Below are 15,970 nucleotides of genomic sequence, written 5' to 3' on the forward strand. Positions count from 1 at the left end.
ATTATCTAATTTAAATGCCTGGGGGGAGAGCGCGGGACCTCTATAACTGCCACGCACCCCACCCCAAAAAATCTAGCGCCCCCTTGCCTAAAGGCATAGCCGAGTCTAAACAAAACAAGCTACATACTATGAGTAATTAGGCAGTGTTCATTATGCTCTGGTCTAAAAGTATTCTGTATATTTAATGTGTACATGGCTTATCTCCACTTAAAGATCACTTTACTCAGCACATACGAATAAGGCAAAGTTTTCTTCAGAACAGAATAAAAAAAAAAAAAAAAAAACTTTTATGGTCAAAACAGCAGTTTATTAGCCCCTGTGCAACAGAGAAGCCGCCAGTGTATAGCAAAGTAACACATTCCCAGTCCTGTCCGCTAACAGCTCTTTAAAATCACTTTAAAGGAAAAAAAATTAAAAACCATGAGTGCATTTACTGCAACTGTCTCAGCAGAGCCCCTGCAACATGCTTCACCAAACCGAGGATTCTGGGTAGAGATAAGGAAATGAACTATTTTTACTTAGTTTGTAACCTATTTCACTTGAACTTTAGCCTGCGGCATTTCATAGCTGCTATAGTAAAGCCTGCATAAGGGAAATACAAACCCAGAAAAACTATGCATAAACAGCCACAGTACATTGTCTTTGTGACTTCATCACTCTGCGTTACTAAATGATGCATCGGGAAGCTGGCAGTGATCACAAACCCAAACATCGTAATGTTATGTTTTAGGAAACAATTGATCGAAATCTCCAAGTGCAGCAAAAAAACTAAAACAACAAAAAATAAGAAATTAGGACATTTGGGTGTCTTCCAAAAGGGTCACACAGTGATTAAACAAGGATTTGGGGTAAATTAAAAGTAAACATGGAACAGGACCGACTTTGTGCTTCCTGAACATTTTGAAGAATGGAGGTAGAGAAGCAGACGTCCTCATGCATTTCTGGTATTTGTTGCAAGACAAACAAAAGGCAAAATAATATGAAAAATAATCCCATAATTTGAATGGTTCACAGAGACTTCCAAAGAAAATGATTATGAGCTACTTCTATTTGTCACATGTTTTATTTTTAGAGCACCTATCAACAGGAGTTAACCCAATGCAACATATTACTATCAATAGTTCATTGTGTTCATAGGAAGGACGGAACCTTTTAAAGTCGATGGGTTTTCCAATGAGCAAACCCAAAGCACAGAACTGAAAACCCTGTATTTGTGATAATGTGCTGTGGTCATTACACATGGTGGAAAATGGGTCTTCTTACAGCTTTTTGCTGACATCAAATGTGATGAAGAAGCACAGATTCGCTGGAGTCCTATGCGAGTAGCTTGGCTTATTTGCACACATTTTACTGTCTTGGCTTGATACACAGCTGCAGCGGCCGTTATTCGAACAAATCACGGCGCCGATTGTGTGCGCTGCTGTACTCCACGCGGCATGAACGGGGCCAATCGCCCCAAGAACCCGCGTTTATCGCGATTGCTTTGTTTGAATTTCATGGATTCTGTTTCTTTGGGTGCAATGATATGAATGAATTGTAATGTGTACAGTACTGTGCTAGTGTGCCAATTTCAGGTGTTTAAAAACCAGAACACTAAAATGCCATTTTCTGCACTCGCGTCTTAAGGCGGTAAGGTTGGAAGAAATCCCGCGTCATGACATGGGTATCCCGAGGTATACACCGCGTGAAGTGTTCGAATAACGGCCGCTGTATAATCATTCTGTTTTTTTTAAAAGGAGGCACTCGAACAGCAGGCGCAGATTACAGCACATTCAACCCCCGGATCACCTGCATCATTAGACAATGAGCCATTAGTAAAAGAAAAGAAACAATTGCTCACAATCTTTAATGAGACTAGTAAAAGTGACCCCTGTACCCCACTGCCAGCCCTGGGGAGAGAGTCAGACAGCAGTACCAGGGGCACATGGACAACACTGAACTCATTTCTTTATTGCCAAATTAACACGTGTAACATTTAAATATAGAACATATGTTTGTGTGTGTGTGTATATACAGGTGCAGACTTACTGTGCCCAGCACCGGCCGAAGAAGCAGAAGTCTGCGGCACTGTGTACGGTGGCTGCCGAGATGGCGCTGCGGGGGTGCGCGCTTCTGAATGGGATCCCCACAGCGTTCATCCTTCCGGGACGTGGCAACGTAAGTGGTAAGGTTTGCTATATCTGTATCTATGTACATATACAAATATATATATGTGTGTGTGTGTATATGTGTGTGTGTGTGTGTGTATATATATACAAAAGAAAAAAGAACGCAATTAAAAATAGTATATGGAAAAATATAAACAATTTAACTTGATAAACAATTTGAGATAAAAAAATAAAAACATATATATGAAATTAAAAAGCATCTTAAGCGGATACTCAATAGAGGAGGGAAATATTATAACAGCCACACAATATGCAAGGGGACTGACGTAATAAGGGGAGATTGGACAGGTGATGTTGTAATGTAATGTCACCAATGGTAGTCCAGAGGAAACACAAAGAGACCGCTGGGGATGAGGGAGTGTGAGGTCCTCGCGTAGTGAAAGTACGCTGACGGACCGGGTTCTGGTTGCGTGGCCTCTCTCCCCTTCCCCCCTCTCTACCGGGGTTACCGTTTGCCTGTGAGTGAACAGGTTACTATTGGATCATCTTCCGGATCGGCATAATGGCGGTCTCCTTGGATTAGGAGACTCAGCTGACGGATCTCCTGTTGCTATCACTCACGAGTACAAATTGGTGAGATCAAACTGAGCTCTTTCTATATACATACACATGTACTGGAATTACCCTACTACTGTACCTACCTGCTTCCTCTGGACTTCCATTGGTGAAATTATGTTACATCACCTGTCCAATCTCCCATTATTGAGTCAGTCCCCTTGCATATTGTGTGGCTGTTCTAATACTTCCCTCCTCTACTGAGTATCAGCTTAAGATGGCCTTACTGTTTTTTAATCATTATTGCTTTTTATTTTCATACTGTATATATGTTTTTATCTCAAATTGTTTATCAAGTTAGGGGCATTTATTGTCTGCTATATTAATTTGTTTATATTTTTCCATATACTATTGGTTATTTGTGCTCTTTTTTCTTTTGTTTCTATGCTAATATGGATTAGGGTTATTCTTATAAGAGCTGCATTTTCCCTATAGTCTAATGCATTATAGTTATTTACTACCTCAACCTTCTGCATTCATTCATTTATCCACCGATTATATAATTCACTATTCTAAATTGAACGCTGGTTTATCTTTTTCTGTTTTCATATGTGTACACACACACACACACACACACACACACACACACACACGATTTGCATGAAGTTTAACTCATTTTTTTTGTACACAGATCATAGATGTATGAATACAAAAAGGAATTAAACTTCATGCAATGTCCTGAGAGTGCCAGTCTTTTCTAACACAGCTTTATAATGTACACACACACATATATATATATATGATATAGATATGTACATATTTGCATTTCCCACAACGTACTCCTATGATCAAACTGCAAAGGTGCTGCAATCGTTTAGCAATAGTTAACAATCGTTAAAGTTCCTACAAAACTGGTTAGAAACTTAAATAACTAATTTCTATTATATTTCACATTTACACTTTCATTTACAATTACAGTATTTCAAAGACCGTGTTCATAAATGTAACTGCAGAGCGACATATCGCTATTCTTGTTTAAAATAATACACAATCTTACATGAACAATACGCTAAAACCAGATAATGATTAGTCTTCCCATGGGGAAGTTACAGGGTAGTCTGAGGCACACTTAGGTGAAATGGAACCTTAACATAGAAACCCATACATATATATTTTTCTCACAAATCCTTAATTAACCCTGTTGGTGTCCGTATGTTTTCTGTACCACTAGAGGTGTTAAAACTTTTACCCCTTAAAATAGTTGCCATCTGTAAAAACCAAAAGCACTGCAGTGTTGCTTAATAAAAGGCACTGTGATCCGATGGGTACTGTAAGTTGTCTGCATACGTAGGGTTTGCATAGATAGCCAGCAGGGAGCCATGCAGCCAGGATACGCTGCCTCTAGAAACGTGTGACCCGGCAGTCTGGAGTGAGTTCTGGATTTTCTATTATAGTGCATTCTTTACGTGGGCTCCGCTTTGCCAAGCCCTTAAATGTCCCACCTAGTGGAGTGCTTTCTGCTCAAACAGCTGCAGGTCGAACCGCACCCACACTTCTCCTGTTGGCACTTCATGCAGCAGTAAACGTTTGGTGGAAGGACCCTTACTCTCTTGCTCGGTTCTGATTTTTGCCACTGGAACTTCGGTGCAACCCAAAAAGTCTGGAAAGAAAAATAAACAAATAAACTTATAGACCACAACCTTGATTTGACTCTGTATGTTAAGAGTGACTTTTTTTCAGAGGGGCCACAAAAGAAAATTCACAAGCAGATCTAAACTCTTCCAGCTACAAATTTACATACAAATGCACATTGAATAGGTTTACAGGCTTTGCCCTTCTTTAACCCAGGCTGTGCTGAAAAGCTGTGCAACACAGCAGGCATCCGCTTATAGGTACCCATGTTAAAATGGATTAAGAAGTAAAAAGTGACATACGGTGCTCATTTGCATATCATTACCCAGAAGCCCCGGCTGCACTGGGAGCACTGTTTGCTTAGCGATACTGGGGTAAGACAGGGTTGCAGACCTGTCAAACATGCAAATGCACCACAAGTTACATTTTTATTTACTCTACACAGAAGAAGAAATGGCAGCTAATCAGCTATTTCCAGATGAATGTTTCGCGGAATGAAATCATTGAAATGTGAACTACATTAACATAAGCCAAAAGAACGAATAATGAGGATTACATGCCGCAGCCTTTCATAGTGACGGCCAATACAAAGTGACCAGGAAACGCTGAGAGAACACGGACACATACAGTTCCGATCACTAACGTTGTGGAGTACAGTGGCTCAGATGCCTAAAAACAAGCAGTGTTTACTTGTTCACATTGCTCATGCAGGGCTTTAATCAACGCTAGGATCCAGCCAGCTACGAGTGAAACCAAAGATCTTTAAGACACGGGCAGTGGTGAGTTCCAGTTATGGTTTGAAGACATATTTAACTCAGCACCTTCCTGCTTTGTTGTTATAGCGCAAGTTACAACTACATCCTTGTCTTCACCTACAGTATATGATGGTACTGTATGGTATTGAGAATGTTAATTGCCATTGTTGCTGCCGATCTCTACAATATAGTGGGTGCATAAGTAGGGGACTGGTTGGTCCTGACCTTTAATCTTACAATATAAATGTAACATCGATTTCGGGATGCTGCTATTTCTGTACAGCGCTTTGATCATGGTTGATGCTGGGAATAAGACTTACCATCAGGTGTAAACTGGTCCCGGTCAAACACCGTGATACAAAGCACATCTTGGTAAAGGTCCTTAATGAAGAACTGGCAATTGAAATTCCACTTGGGACTCAGTGTGTCTGTCAGCGTTCGGGAGGTGTAGCTTTGGGACCCCATGCTAACCTCACAGTATGGGTTAGTCTTTCCTGTGCAAGAAACAGACATATTTCATATGCTACATCATCTCAAGACAAAATCTTCCATGATCAAATTGTTCCTACAAAACTGGTTAGAAACTTAAATACCTAATTAAAGCAGCAAAACAGGTGAAATATGTTTAAAAAAAAAAAAAAAATCAGTCTTGTATTATTAGATAATACTTGCTATATTTTTTTAATTTTTTATTATTCAAATCTTAATGTCATTTTTACTGAGTTTTAAAGCATCCTTTGATTTCACCTCCCAAGCAGTGCAAGATCTTTGCAACACTTTCCTGTTCGTGATAATTTGTTGCCAATGTTCCCAGCCATTTGAGCTGCAAACTGTAACAATAGATAATGTTACCTTAGTAATATAAGGATAGATTGTAGCTGCTGGGTCACACAGACTGAAGCAGCCATTATGTTAGTCACACAATCAGAATTTTTACAGATTTATAGCTGGAGCACCAAACGATTGCCAGCTTAGGTAAACTGTTACATTGTAACATGCGTTACATATACAAATAATAAAAAAAGGGAATACAGAACTGTATTTATTGCTGCTTTAATATTACATTTTACATTTATAATTACAGTATTTCCAAGACGTGTTCATAAATGTAACTGTAGAGATCCATATTTCTCCTTCTTGTTTAATAAAATATAAAACCCTACCTTTCTTTACATGTACTGTATCGCTGTTGAAGACAGCAGAAGAGAACAATAAACCCCGCCCCCGCCCCCCCCCCCCAGTGAAACAGCAGCCACCTGTTAATAACAGCCTATCTGCTCCCCTGTAATGCATGTGCATCTGGAATTGGAATATTGGTGTGCTGTACTTTATGTGAAGGTCGTTCAGAACCCTAATAGATTCAAAGATAATCCACAGGTAATAGTTGACATTCAAGTAGATGCTCTGGATTTAGCTATCCGTAAACCTCATAATCCAAACAAACACTCATAATGTTTTCTGATTACTGGGTCGGGTTTTTCTGTCTATAATTATCATAACAGAGCATTAAACAAAATGGGTGTGACATTAATCGTCATGCACTAATCAGCAAAGGAACGTGTAAATCTCAACAGGAACTTGTAAATGAGGGTCCTCATGCTTCATTCACCCTTTCAAATAAAGGTCACTGACTCTGAAACATTTGCCAGGGGTACCCCTGCCCCCTCAACTACTCATCAAAACAGCTCCTCAATATGTTCCAATCCCCATTTAAAAAGGCGCTCAATATATAAATACACATGCATTTTATCTTCATTTTTTAAATTTTTAAATGTTCAGCTAAAAAAAATCCTGTATAAATGATCAGTGACATCAGCCCTGTTAACTTAAAAATGAATGTATCCAGTGGGGTGGATTACAAGAAACTGAAATAAACGATCAGGAAACAAACATATTGTGTTTGAGAGTAATAATGCTGCTTTGACGAATGACATTATCAGCACCATTCTTGGAGCTGTGACGAGGTTTTTATACAGGGAACACAGACACACCCTGCTGCTCATTGACCGCTGTTCGAGGGCTGCCGCATGTCATCAGAAAGGAAGGGTAATGTCCTTACCATTGGCTCTACAGACTTTTAGTTCTTTGGCTTCAATGACTTGCACCATTAGCCGTCCAATTCCAGAGGATTTCTGGGATCGTGCTGTATGTAGAGAGACAAACGCAGTGAGACATCTGCATGTTACCATACAACACAATACAACCTGCATATAGCAGCTGTCCAACCACTGTGGCGTGTGTGAGGCAACGGAACGGAAACACATGGAGCCAAGCACCTGCTTTTTTTGGCCCACACATATTGCTGGAGAGCCCATCTTTGGACAAACAAAAATATGAACGTTAATTACATTAAATTGGAGTCTTAATAAGAAATGGGTAATCATAATAGACTGCAGGATTGTAGGCAGCATTAAAGGGGGAATTAATAGGCTGTGTATTGGCATTATTTCTTAGGCCCGGGCCATAGAGGGGTGAGGCGATCCGAGCCGCGCTGACGCTGAGGCTCGCCTGCTGAAATCTGGGCGATTTCATGCCCATACAGGCGAGCCAGCGGGCGCGATCGGAGCCGGGGGGAGGAGGTTGGAGGAAGGGCAGTGACGTCGCTGGGCCAATCGCCCGCGACGCACTGCTATGCTGTGATTGGAGGTTTTCAGCTGACAGTGCGCTGAAAAACAGCTTGGCGCTCGGCTGAAACCTCCAACTCTTCAGCACGCCTGCGGACGCTCGCGTGAGCCCCCTCTCAAGGCATCCTCATTGAGGATGCAGGGGCTCAGCGAGGAGCGTCCGCACGCCTCAGCACGGCCTGTCCGTCTATGGACTCGGCCTTATGCTGTTATGCAGCACGCACAGTAGTAGTTGTTCCTGTACAGAAAAAACGAGCAATGCCATTTTTACTACCAGGGAAAGAGGGAGAGGGAGGACGTTATTTAACCCCTTCTGTGTTGCATGCCCCACTGGCAATAAAAGGGGTTGAAATATTTGTGCAAATGCACCACTAGGCTGTATTCGTTCAGCTTCGCTCCACAGTAAATATTCCAAAGTTCCACCAGCCGCCAACCCACTGAGGTTCTCCAGGAAGAGAATCCTCCTCATTCAGGCTGGTGATAACATTCACAAGGAATTCCCCCATACTACCTGTCCAATCCAACAGTGCCGCCACAAATGCTAACGCGAGTGCCGACTTTATAAAAACCCAGGCTTCTCCGTAATAAAAGTTGGCACAAAAGACTTGTGGATTTGGAGAAGTGACTACCTGATGATCGGCAGTTCCTTGGCCTACATGTGAAGCACTTGGTGATGCTCCTCACAAGAAAAGACACAGGGCACATCCCATCAGCTCAGGAAAGTGCCGATTTACAGCTTTAAGTTATAAAACCTTTTTACAGGGCAACATAAGAGTTCGTCACAGAAGTTATACAACAACCTTCAACAGTTTACAGGTTTTGTATCCAGATGTCATCAGACCAGGTACAAGTTAGAGCCAGATCAATTAGTCTTGATACGATTGGTTATATCAACCAAATAATGAGTATAACTTCCTCAGCTTTTGAAAAGTGAGCAAAGACAATAACAATTACATTAATTAAAGTGTACATGCGTTGCAGGTTTTATTATTTTCTAACAGAGTTCTTCATGGATTTAATTACAGTATACACTTAAAGCATGAACCTCCAATGGATCTACATTTCTGCAGCTACTAGAACGTAAAAGTACATCAATTAAGCTGAAAGGGGGTTCAAGGGAAGATGAGTCTGACATGGACACGTTTCTTAAAGTAGATTTAGTTTAATAGCTCAGCACGCAACTTGGATATATAGTGCAGCGCTGCCCTTGTGTGATGAAGACAGGCCCCCGGTCTACACAAATGATCTCTCCTGAAGCAGTAGTATACTGTATATATTCTTACTCATGCATATTCAATATGTCCCTTGCCTTATCAGCACCTTCTTGTCGGGACTTTCCTGTTATCTTCTTTCTGTGGCTTAGTGTAGGGGGCTGAGTTAGCAGACTTGGGTTAGTCAAGATAATCGTGTTGCAAAATTCTTTATCTTCAGGGAAGGTCCATTTTCCACAGACCTTGTGCCATTTTTGAGAGTTGCGTGCAGCTGTATTCGCCTGGATCTTGATAAGATATGTTGATGATCTTCTTCAAACTAACTCTATTCTGCCTTCAAACATTAACCCATCCCTTGCTGATCCATGCACAGCTTCGTCATTTTACTCAGTCTCTCTTTAAGGGGTCTTACAGTGCAAAGTCCAACAGGTGGCGAAGAAATTGCATGCCTTATATGGCAGCTTTATCATGGGTGTGTATAGGGTGCAGTTTGCATTTGCTATTGCCTGAATCAAAAGGCGCACTCAATAAAACTGCCAGTAAAGGAACATTGATATCAGTACCTTGATATGACTTTTCTCTCTTCTTTTTCTCCGTATCAATAAAGTTCTCCGATGCAGCTTTAATCTTCTGGACCCAAACCGTCCTAGCAAACAGAAGATGTAAAGCTTATATATTCTTGTAAAAGTAGACAGGTCTAATTGAATCAAGTATTAAAGACTTGAGGCCGCAACTGACACAGAAACCTTAATAACATCTCAAAATACAGCTAATTATATTTGCTAGGTAAGTACAAGTTATAAACAGAAACGCTCATAGTCATTAAAGCAGATCCCCTCTGGTAACAACTGCATTGCAGGCCACTCTCGCAGAGGAGGTGTAAAGTCTCTAGATCTCCTTTGGCAATGTATGTTGGCTTAGCAATAAAGTGCATTTGTGGATCCCGCCACATCAAAGGCGTTCCAAGATTAGTTATAGGTTGTTGGACATTTTTGTTGTTGTTATGGACGTTGTCGTTTGGGTGATCAGCTCTAATCAGCGAAGGGCTTAACAGAGATGGGAAGCTCGAGATTCACCTTTCTTTGATGCTCTCGGTCCTGAGGGTGTAGACTCGGTCAATGTGGGAGATGTGGAACACGGGCTCGTCACTGGACGGGTCACTGGGTAACTTTACAAGCACTTCATTTAGGAAAACGGGCTTCAGGGAAAAAAAGAAAAATAATCTGTAACAAATTCCAGTGAATAAATAAACAGGAGCTAAAACCCAACTAGCCCCAGTGCAGAAGGGGTAAAAAAAAAAGGAGAACTGAAGCCAAATAACATTCCCCCTAAGTACATTAGGATGCACATTTGTTACTTATTATCCAAAGTGTATTAAATCTCCAGTGCCTACAAACAGCAATCACGGGGAATCAAACACCATGCTTATGGCAAAATATGAATGACTCTACCCCATTGTAGATGGTCGAGAGCAAGCAATCTGTTTTTAAGTCACGCATGTTTGATACTAAACCCGAGTCCCAGAAAACGTTATTCCAGCTCTACAAACGATTGAAGCTCTATACCCAACGTGCTACCCCAGAAGCCTTGAAACTCGCGTTATATATTAGCCGGGGAATGCCTCGCAACACTTTTCTTGTCCCTCTGTTGTTGCATTAAATAAAAACAATAATCAAACTGCCATTCAAAAAATGTGAGAATGATTTCAGGAGAAACATTGTGAAGCTTGGTAGATCCCATATTAATTTCTCTTATTTATATAGTAAAATAGCACAAGGGGAGTGGTGACTTGAAATCAATTTTCGTTCCATTTAAAAAAAAAGTGTAGTTTGATCAATTAAAAATATGTAGATGTTTGCTGCACACCAAAAAACAGTACAAAAGTAGTGATACTTATACTGGTGCTCCTTAATCCCAGGGAAGACCTGTGTTGCATCCGATGAATCCAAAGATATGAATGGACACACAGATTTCTTAATCATAAAGCATTTATTGTGCCATAGAGTACACAAAGTTTCGGCCTGTTGGCCTTTCTCAAGTGAAGTGGCATGAGAAAGGCCAGCAGGCCAAAACGTTGTGTACTCTATGGTACAATAAATTGTATGTATTGTATTTCTTTATTTATATAGCGCCAAAAGTGTACTCAGGGCTTCACAAAGAATACAGTACAGATAATTATAATGATACAATAAGTGCAGCAAAATCAGACAATAGTAAAGGAAATCCCTGCCCCGAAGAGCTTACAATCTAAGAAGTTTAATGGGAAACTTACAGAGACAGTAGGTGAGGGAGTAAGTGCTGTAGATGGCAGTGCTTGGTCACAATGGGTGGTAGGAGTGACTGAGTGCGGGACAATAGCCATGAGTGCAGGCTACTGGGATGCTTGATTTGTGAGGTGAGATTTAAGGTTAGTCAGTATTAAGGTTAACACAATTTACAGGGGAAGAGATGGCATGGAGGCATGAGTGAGATCAGGTGTGTATGTCTGGCTTCAGGCTTATAGGAGATCCCCAGCAGCGGAAGGAGTAGATAGAGGGTGTGAATAAAGGATTTGTGTGGGTGTTTTTTTATTGAGGGGTAAAGAAGTTGATGAAAGAAAGGTGTATAAATAATGGTGCAGTGGGGATTGGGGATGTTGGAGAGAACAGAGACATTCACAAAGGAGTAAGGAAATAGTAAACAGAAAAAGCAATAGGGAGGGCATAGTAAGATGCAGGAGGAGAGACTTCCCAGGTAATGGAGGATAAAAGTGTACAAATAATCACAGATGTAAAAAAAAGTTAATGTCTCTGTGGCAAAGTTGTCAAGATCTTCACTTCCAATTTCAACTCCAAAATTAACTCTTGTAGGCACTTTAGATATGACTTAAGATGTGACTCTTTTGATGTTACACAGACATATGGCTCACAGCCAAGCTACAGTGACTTAAGTACCCTAATCACATGCATTTGACTAACACTTAAGGGATGGGTTTGCCTAATCAACTCAGACATACCAAATAGTTAGATTATCAATTCTCTCTCAATTGATAGGAGTCAGCTCACAAACATACCTGCTTTATGCTTTATGCATCAATGCTTTATGATTATGAAATCCGTGTGCCCTTGTCCATTCATAGCGTTTGATCAATTAAAACACACTCGACTCCTCTCTCACATTCGCCCCTCACATTCAAAACATTTCTAAAACTTGTCGCTTTTTCCTCCGCAATATAACTAAGATACGCCCTTTCCTCTGTTGTTCGACTGCTAAAACTCTGACTCAGGCCCTCATTCTCTCCCGTCTTGATTACTGTAACCTCCTGCTGTCTGGCCTTCCTGCCTCTCACCTGTCTCCCCTACAATCTATCCTAAATGCTGCTGCCAGAATCACTCTACTCTTTCCTAGATCTGTCTCAGCATCTCCCCTCATGAAATCCCTCTCCTGGCTTCCGATCAAATCCCGCATCTCACACTCCATTCTTCTCCTCACTTTTAAAGCTTTACATTCTTCTGCCCCTCCTTACATCTCATCCCTAATTTCTCGGTATGCACCATCCAGACTCTTGCGTTCTTCTCAAGGATGTCTTCTTTCTACCCCCTTTGTATCTAAAGCTCTCTCCCGCCTTAAACCTTTTTCACTGACTGCCCCACACCTCTGGAATGCCCTTCCCCTCAGTACCCGACTAGCACCCTCTCTATCCACCTTTAAGACCCACCTTAAGACACACTTGCTTAAAGAAGCATATGAATAGCACTGTGGATATTCTGAACACGATACATAAAGCTTGGCCCCCTGCAGACACACTTACCAGAACTCCCTCCTACTGTCTCTGTACGTTCAACCTACCTACCAATTAGACTGTAAGCTCCTCGGGGCAGGGACTCCTCTTCCGAAATGTTACTTTTATGTCTAAAGCACTTATTCCCATGATCTGTTATTTATATTATCTGTTATTTATTTGATTACCACATGTATTACTACTGTGAAGCGCTATGTACACTAATGGCGCTATATAAATAAAGACATACAATACAATACAATTGTGGTATTCCATTGTACTAGCACACAGCACACTTGAACCACTAGATTAAATATCTTGATCTGACATCCAATGGGAATTATGCAGGGGATTACAAACTCCTGCAGTGCCTTAGTACAGGGCTGCGCAAACTTTGTCTGTGGCCCCCTGCCTGCTCTGCCCCCCCCCCCCACCATACCTTTTCTCTGGTGTATTCTGACATCGCTACATCATTTGACGCTTCGTTGCCACCGAAAGCCGCCGGAGACAAGGTAAGGGACCTTACAGAGGCCTCACACGCTCCCCCGGCATTTAATGTAAATGTTATGGGGAAGAGCGCGGGGCCTCTGCAAGCACCGCGCCCCCCGCAAATGTTGTGCCCTCCAGTTTGCGCACCCCTGCCTTAGTAGATACATTCCTTTATATATGTGATCTTCTACATTTCCAAGACATTCCAGAAAGTTTAACCTGAAGTGCCTGGGCTGACAATCCGTCCCCTCCCCCCAGCTCTTTACCGTTTTGTACATCTTGTACTGGGCGTGGGTTTTGGGGCTGAACAGCTTGTCTGAGCCCGAAGAGACAAACTGCTTGACCATGTAGGTGAGGAGCAGGAAGTCATTGAACAGGAACCCGTACAGCTCTTTATTGCTCTTCGTCTTGTACAACTTGCCGCTGTGCAGGATTTTCCGCGGCCCCAGGCAGTTTGTAAGGGAGTTAAAAATGAAGTTCTGGAAGAGGGACAAACAAACAAACAGGCCGTGACCAGGGAGGAGAGGCACCGTGTCCGTGGTCTTTCCAGTGAAACCAACAAGCTCTTTGTTATTATTATTATTATTATTATTATATATACTGTACACATTGCTGTGCCAATCCTTCGTGCAACGGGTTACGGACAATGTCAAATACTTCAACATAATAAAAGAAACATAAAAAGATTGCTGGGAAGATGCATCACCAAAATGACTAAAGTAAGTCAATGGGACCTAATATTAATGCAGAATAGGAAACTATTGGAGTGGTGGATTTGCATGGATCCCTTCTCTCTGGAATTCCCCACCACGCACCATCAGACTCTCCCCCAGCTTTCAGATGTTTAAAAACTCCCTGAAAACTCCCTTTTCAAGGCAGCCTACTCACCATACCTCTAACATCCCACTCTGCTCCCCTCCAATCCCATTGGGATTAGCTGTGTGACTGGTCCAATCTCCACCCTATTTAACATCCCCCCCGCCCCCCTATACCTTAATAGCTTCAGCTGTCAGACGGGGGCCATAGTCTAACCTGAGCCACCCCTTATACCAAAATGAGCAGCCACCGTACCTTCTTGTTTCAACATTGTCCCTCGTTCCCTCTACATTGTACATTGTAAGCTCTCACGGGCAGGGCTCGGAATACCTCTTTGTATCTACATATACAGCTCAACCCCCTTATAACGCTGTTCTTGGGGTCCAAAGAATCACATTGCGCTATAAGCGAATTGCGTTAGAAATAATGTACAATTGTATGCATTGTACAATAAAGTATTTAAGATACCAATAATCGTGTTGTAAAGTCACTGTCATAAATACGAAAATTGGGAGCCACGCTTGCATCGCATTATAAGCGGATTCGCATTGTAACGGATCGCGTTATAACGGGGTTGAGCTGTGTATATACACACATATATATATATATATATATATATATATATATATATATATATATGTATATATATATACATATATACAGTGTTCGACAAACCTATACATTTGCTCACCCCGGGCGAGTGGATTTAACATCGTGGCGAGCTCATTTTGGCCCAAGCAGCACACGTTTGCTACTAGGTGGCGAGCAGATTTTTTTGTGTGGCGAGTAGATTTTTTGGCGATTTGTCAACCACTGTATATATATATATATATATACAGTATATATATATATATATATATATATATATATATATATATATATATATATATATATATATATATATATATATATACACAGACACACACACACACACACACACATTACACAAACTCTGCACCCCAATGTGCCGCGCTGCAGAATATGTTGGTGCTTCACAAATAAACGATAATAATAACTTCTATTGCGAAGAGGAAACAGGAATCATTATTATCCAATTACGAGTAAGTCATGGGAAGTTAAGGATCACATAGTATATGGTGCTCAAGGCTGTGATTTCCCTAACAAGCTAGTGTATTTAATACTACTATGCCACTCCTCCTCCCAGAGTGTGTTAGTACAAGTAAGCATGGCCCCTATTGTTCTAGGTCTATGAGGAGTAATGTCATCTTCTCACCTCAGTGAGGCCTTCACACTGCACGTGTGCCTGCATCCACTCGAGCCTGTCGGAGCTCTCCTTTTCTCGCACTCCTTCGTTGACCTGAGAGCACAGCTCCTCTGCACGCTCCAGCGCAAACCTCAGATTGCTGTCGTCAGGGTTAGCTTCTGGCGTATTCTCCAGGATCTGTTAGAAAAGGAAGATTCCACTGTAAAGGCTCCAAAGCTAGCGATGTTTGTAGTAAAATGATAAAAATGAGTGTCTGTTCTGTGTCAAAGCTCCTATGTAACAAATGATGAATCACTTAGATTGGATGCAGTAAGAATCTACACATCATTTATAGGCACAGTGGGGTTTACTCATTAAAGTGCGATTGTGCCAATCAGACACTATCGCATGGAATTTTCCATTCAACTCAAAGGGAGTTTTTGTGCCATCGCACCTTAATGAATAACTCCCAATGAATGGCAATTAAAAAAAAAACGTACAAACTGTACGGGAAGATAACGGGCCATATTTTCTAAACCCTGCTGCCCCATGAGACACCGTCCAGCAAGCATAGTAAATGGGGCCTTATGGAAAATTCAAGTGAATTGGCTGTACGGTGTCTTCCAGCATACAACCTGTCTTATGGGGTACTATCACTTAGTAAATATGGCCCTTTATTCACCTGCATGGAGCTGCAAGGTGTTTTACGGACCAGCACCTCACAGTAACTATGGATCATATTTATTTACTGAAGGACCCAAGGAAATGACGTTGGATCCCACTTGAGCTGGTTTATACCAAAACTCTACAACTTAA

At 41.4% G+C, this 15,970-nt stretch overlaps 1 protein-coding gene across 5 annotated transcripts in view; it reads right to left on the bottom strand.

Annotated features, from left to right (window-relative positions):
- Window positions 1–286: 286 nt before the first annotated feature.
- ITSN2 (intersectin 2) overlaps window positions 287–15,970 on the bottom strand; it is a 169,393-nt gene continuing 153,709 nt past the window's right edge. For all 5 annotated transcript variants that reach the window (XM_075598477.1, XM_075598478.1, XM_075598479.1 and 2 more), the window contains 7 exons: window positions 15,185–15,352; window positions 13,401–13,613; window positions 9,962–10,083; window positions 9,449–9,531; window positions 7,110–7,193; window positions 5,371–5,544; window positions 287–4,323 (listed from right to left, as the gene is read on the bottom strand). In XM_075598477.1, coding sequence (XP_075454592.1) covers window positions 4,166–4,323; window positions 5,371–5,544; window positions 7,110–7,193; window positions 9,449–9,531; window positions 9,962–10,083; window positions 13,401–13,613; window positions 15,185–15,352 — 1,002 coding nt within the window. In that variant the 3' untranslated portion in view covers window positions 287–4,165. The remainder of the gene's footprint in view (window positions 4,324–5,370; window positions 5,545–7,109; window positions 7,194–9,448; window positions 9,532–9,961; window positions 10,084–13,400; window positions 13,614–15,184; window positions 15,353–15,970) is intronic.

Source organism: Ascaphus truei, chromosome 4, assembly GCF_040206685.1.
Source record: "Ascaphus truei isolate aAscTru1 chromosome 4, aAscTru1.hap1, whole genome shotgun sequence".
NCBI lineage: Eukaryota > Metazoa > Chordata > Amphibia > Anura > Ascaphidae > Ascaphus > Ascaphus truei.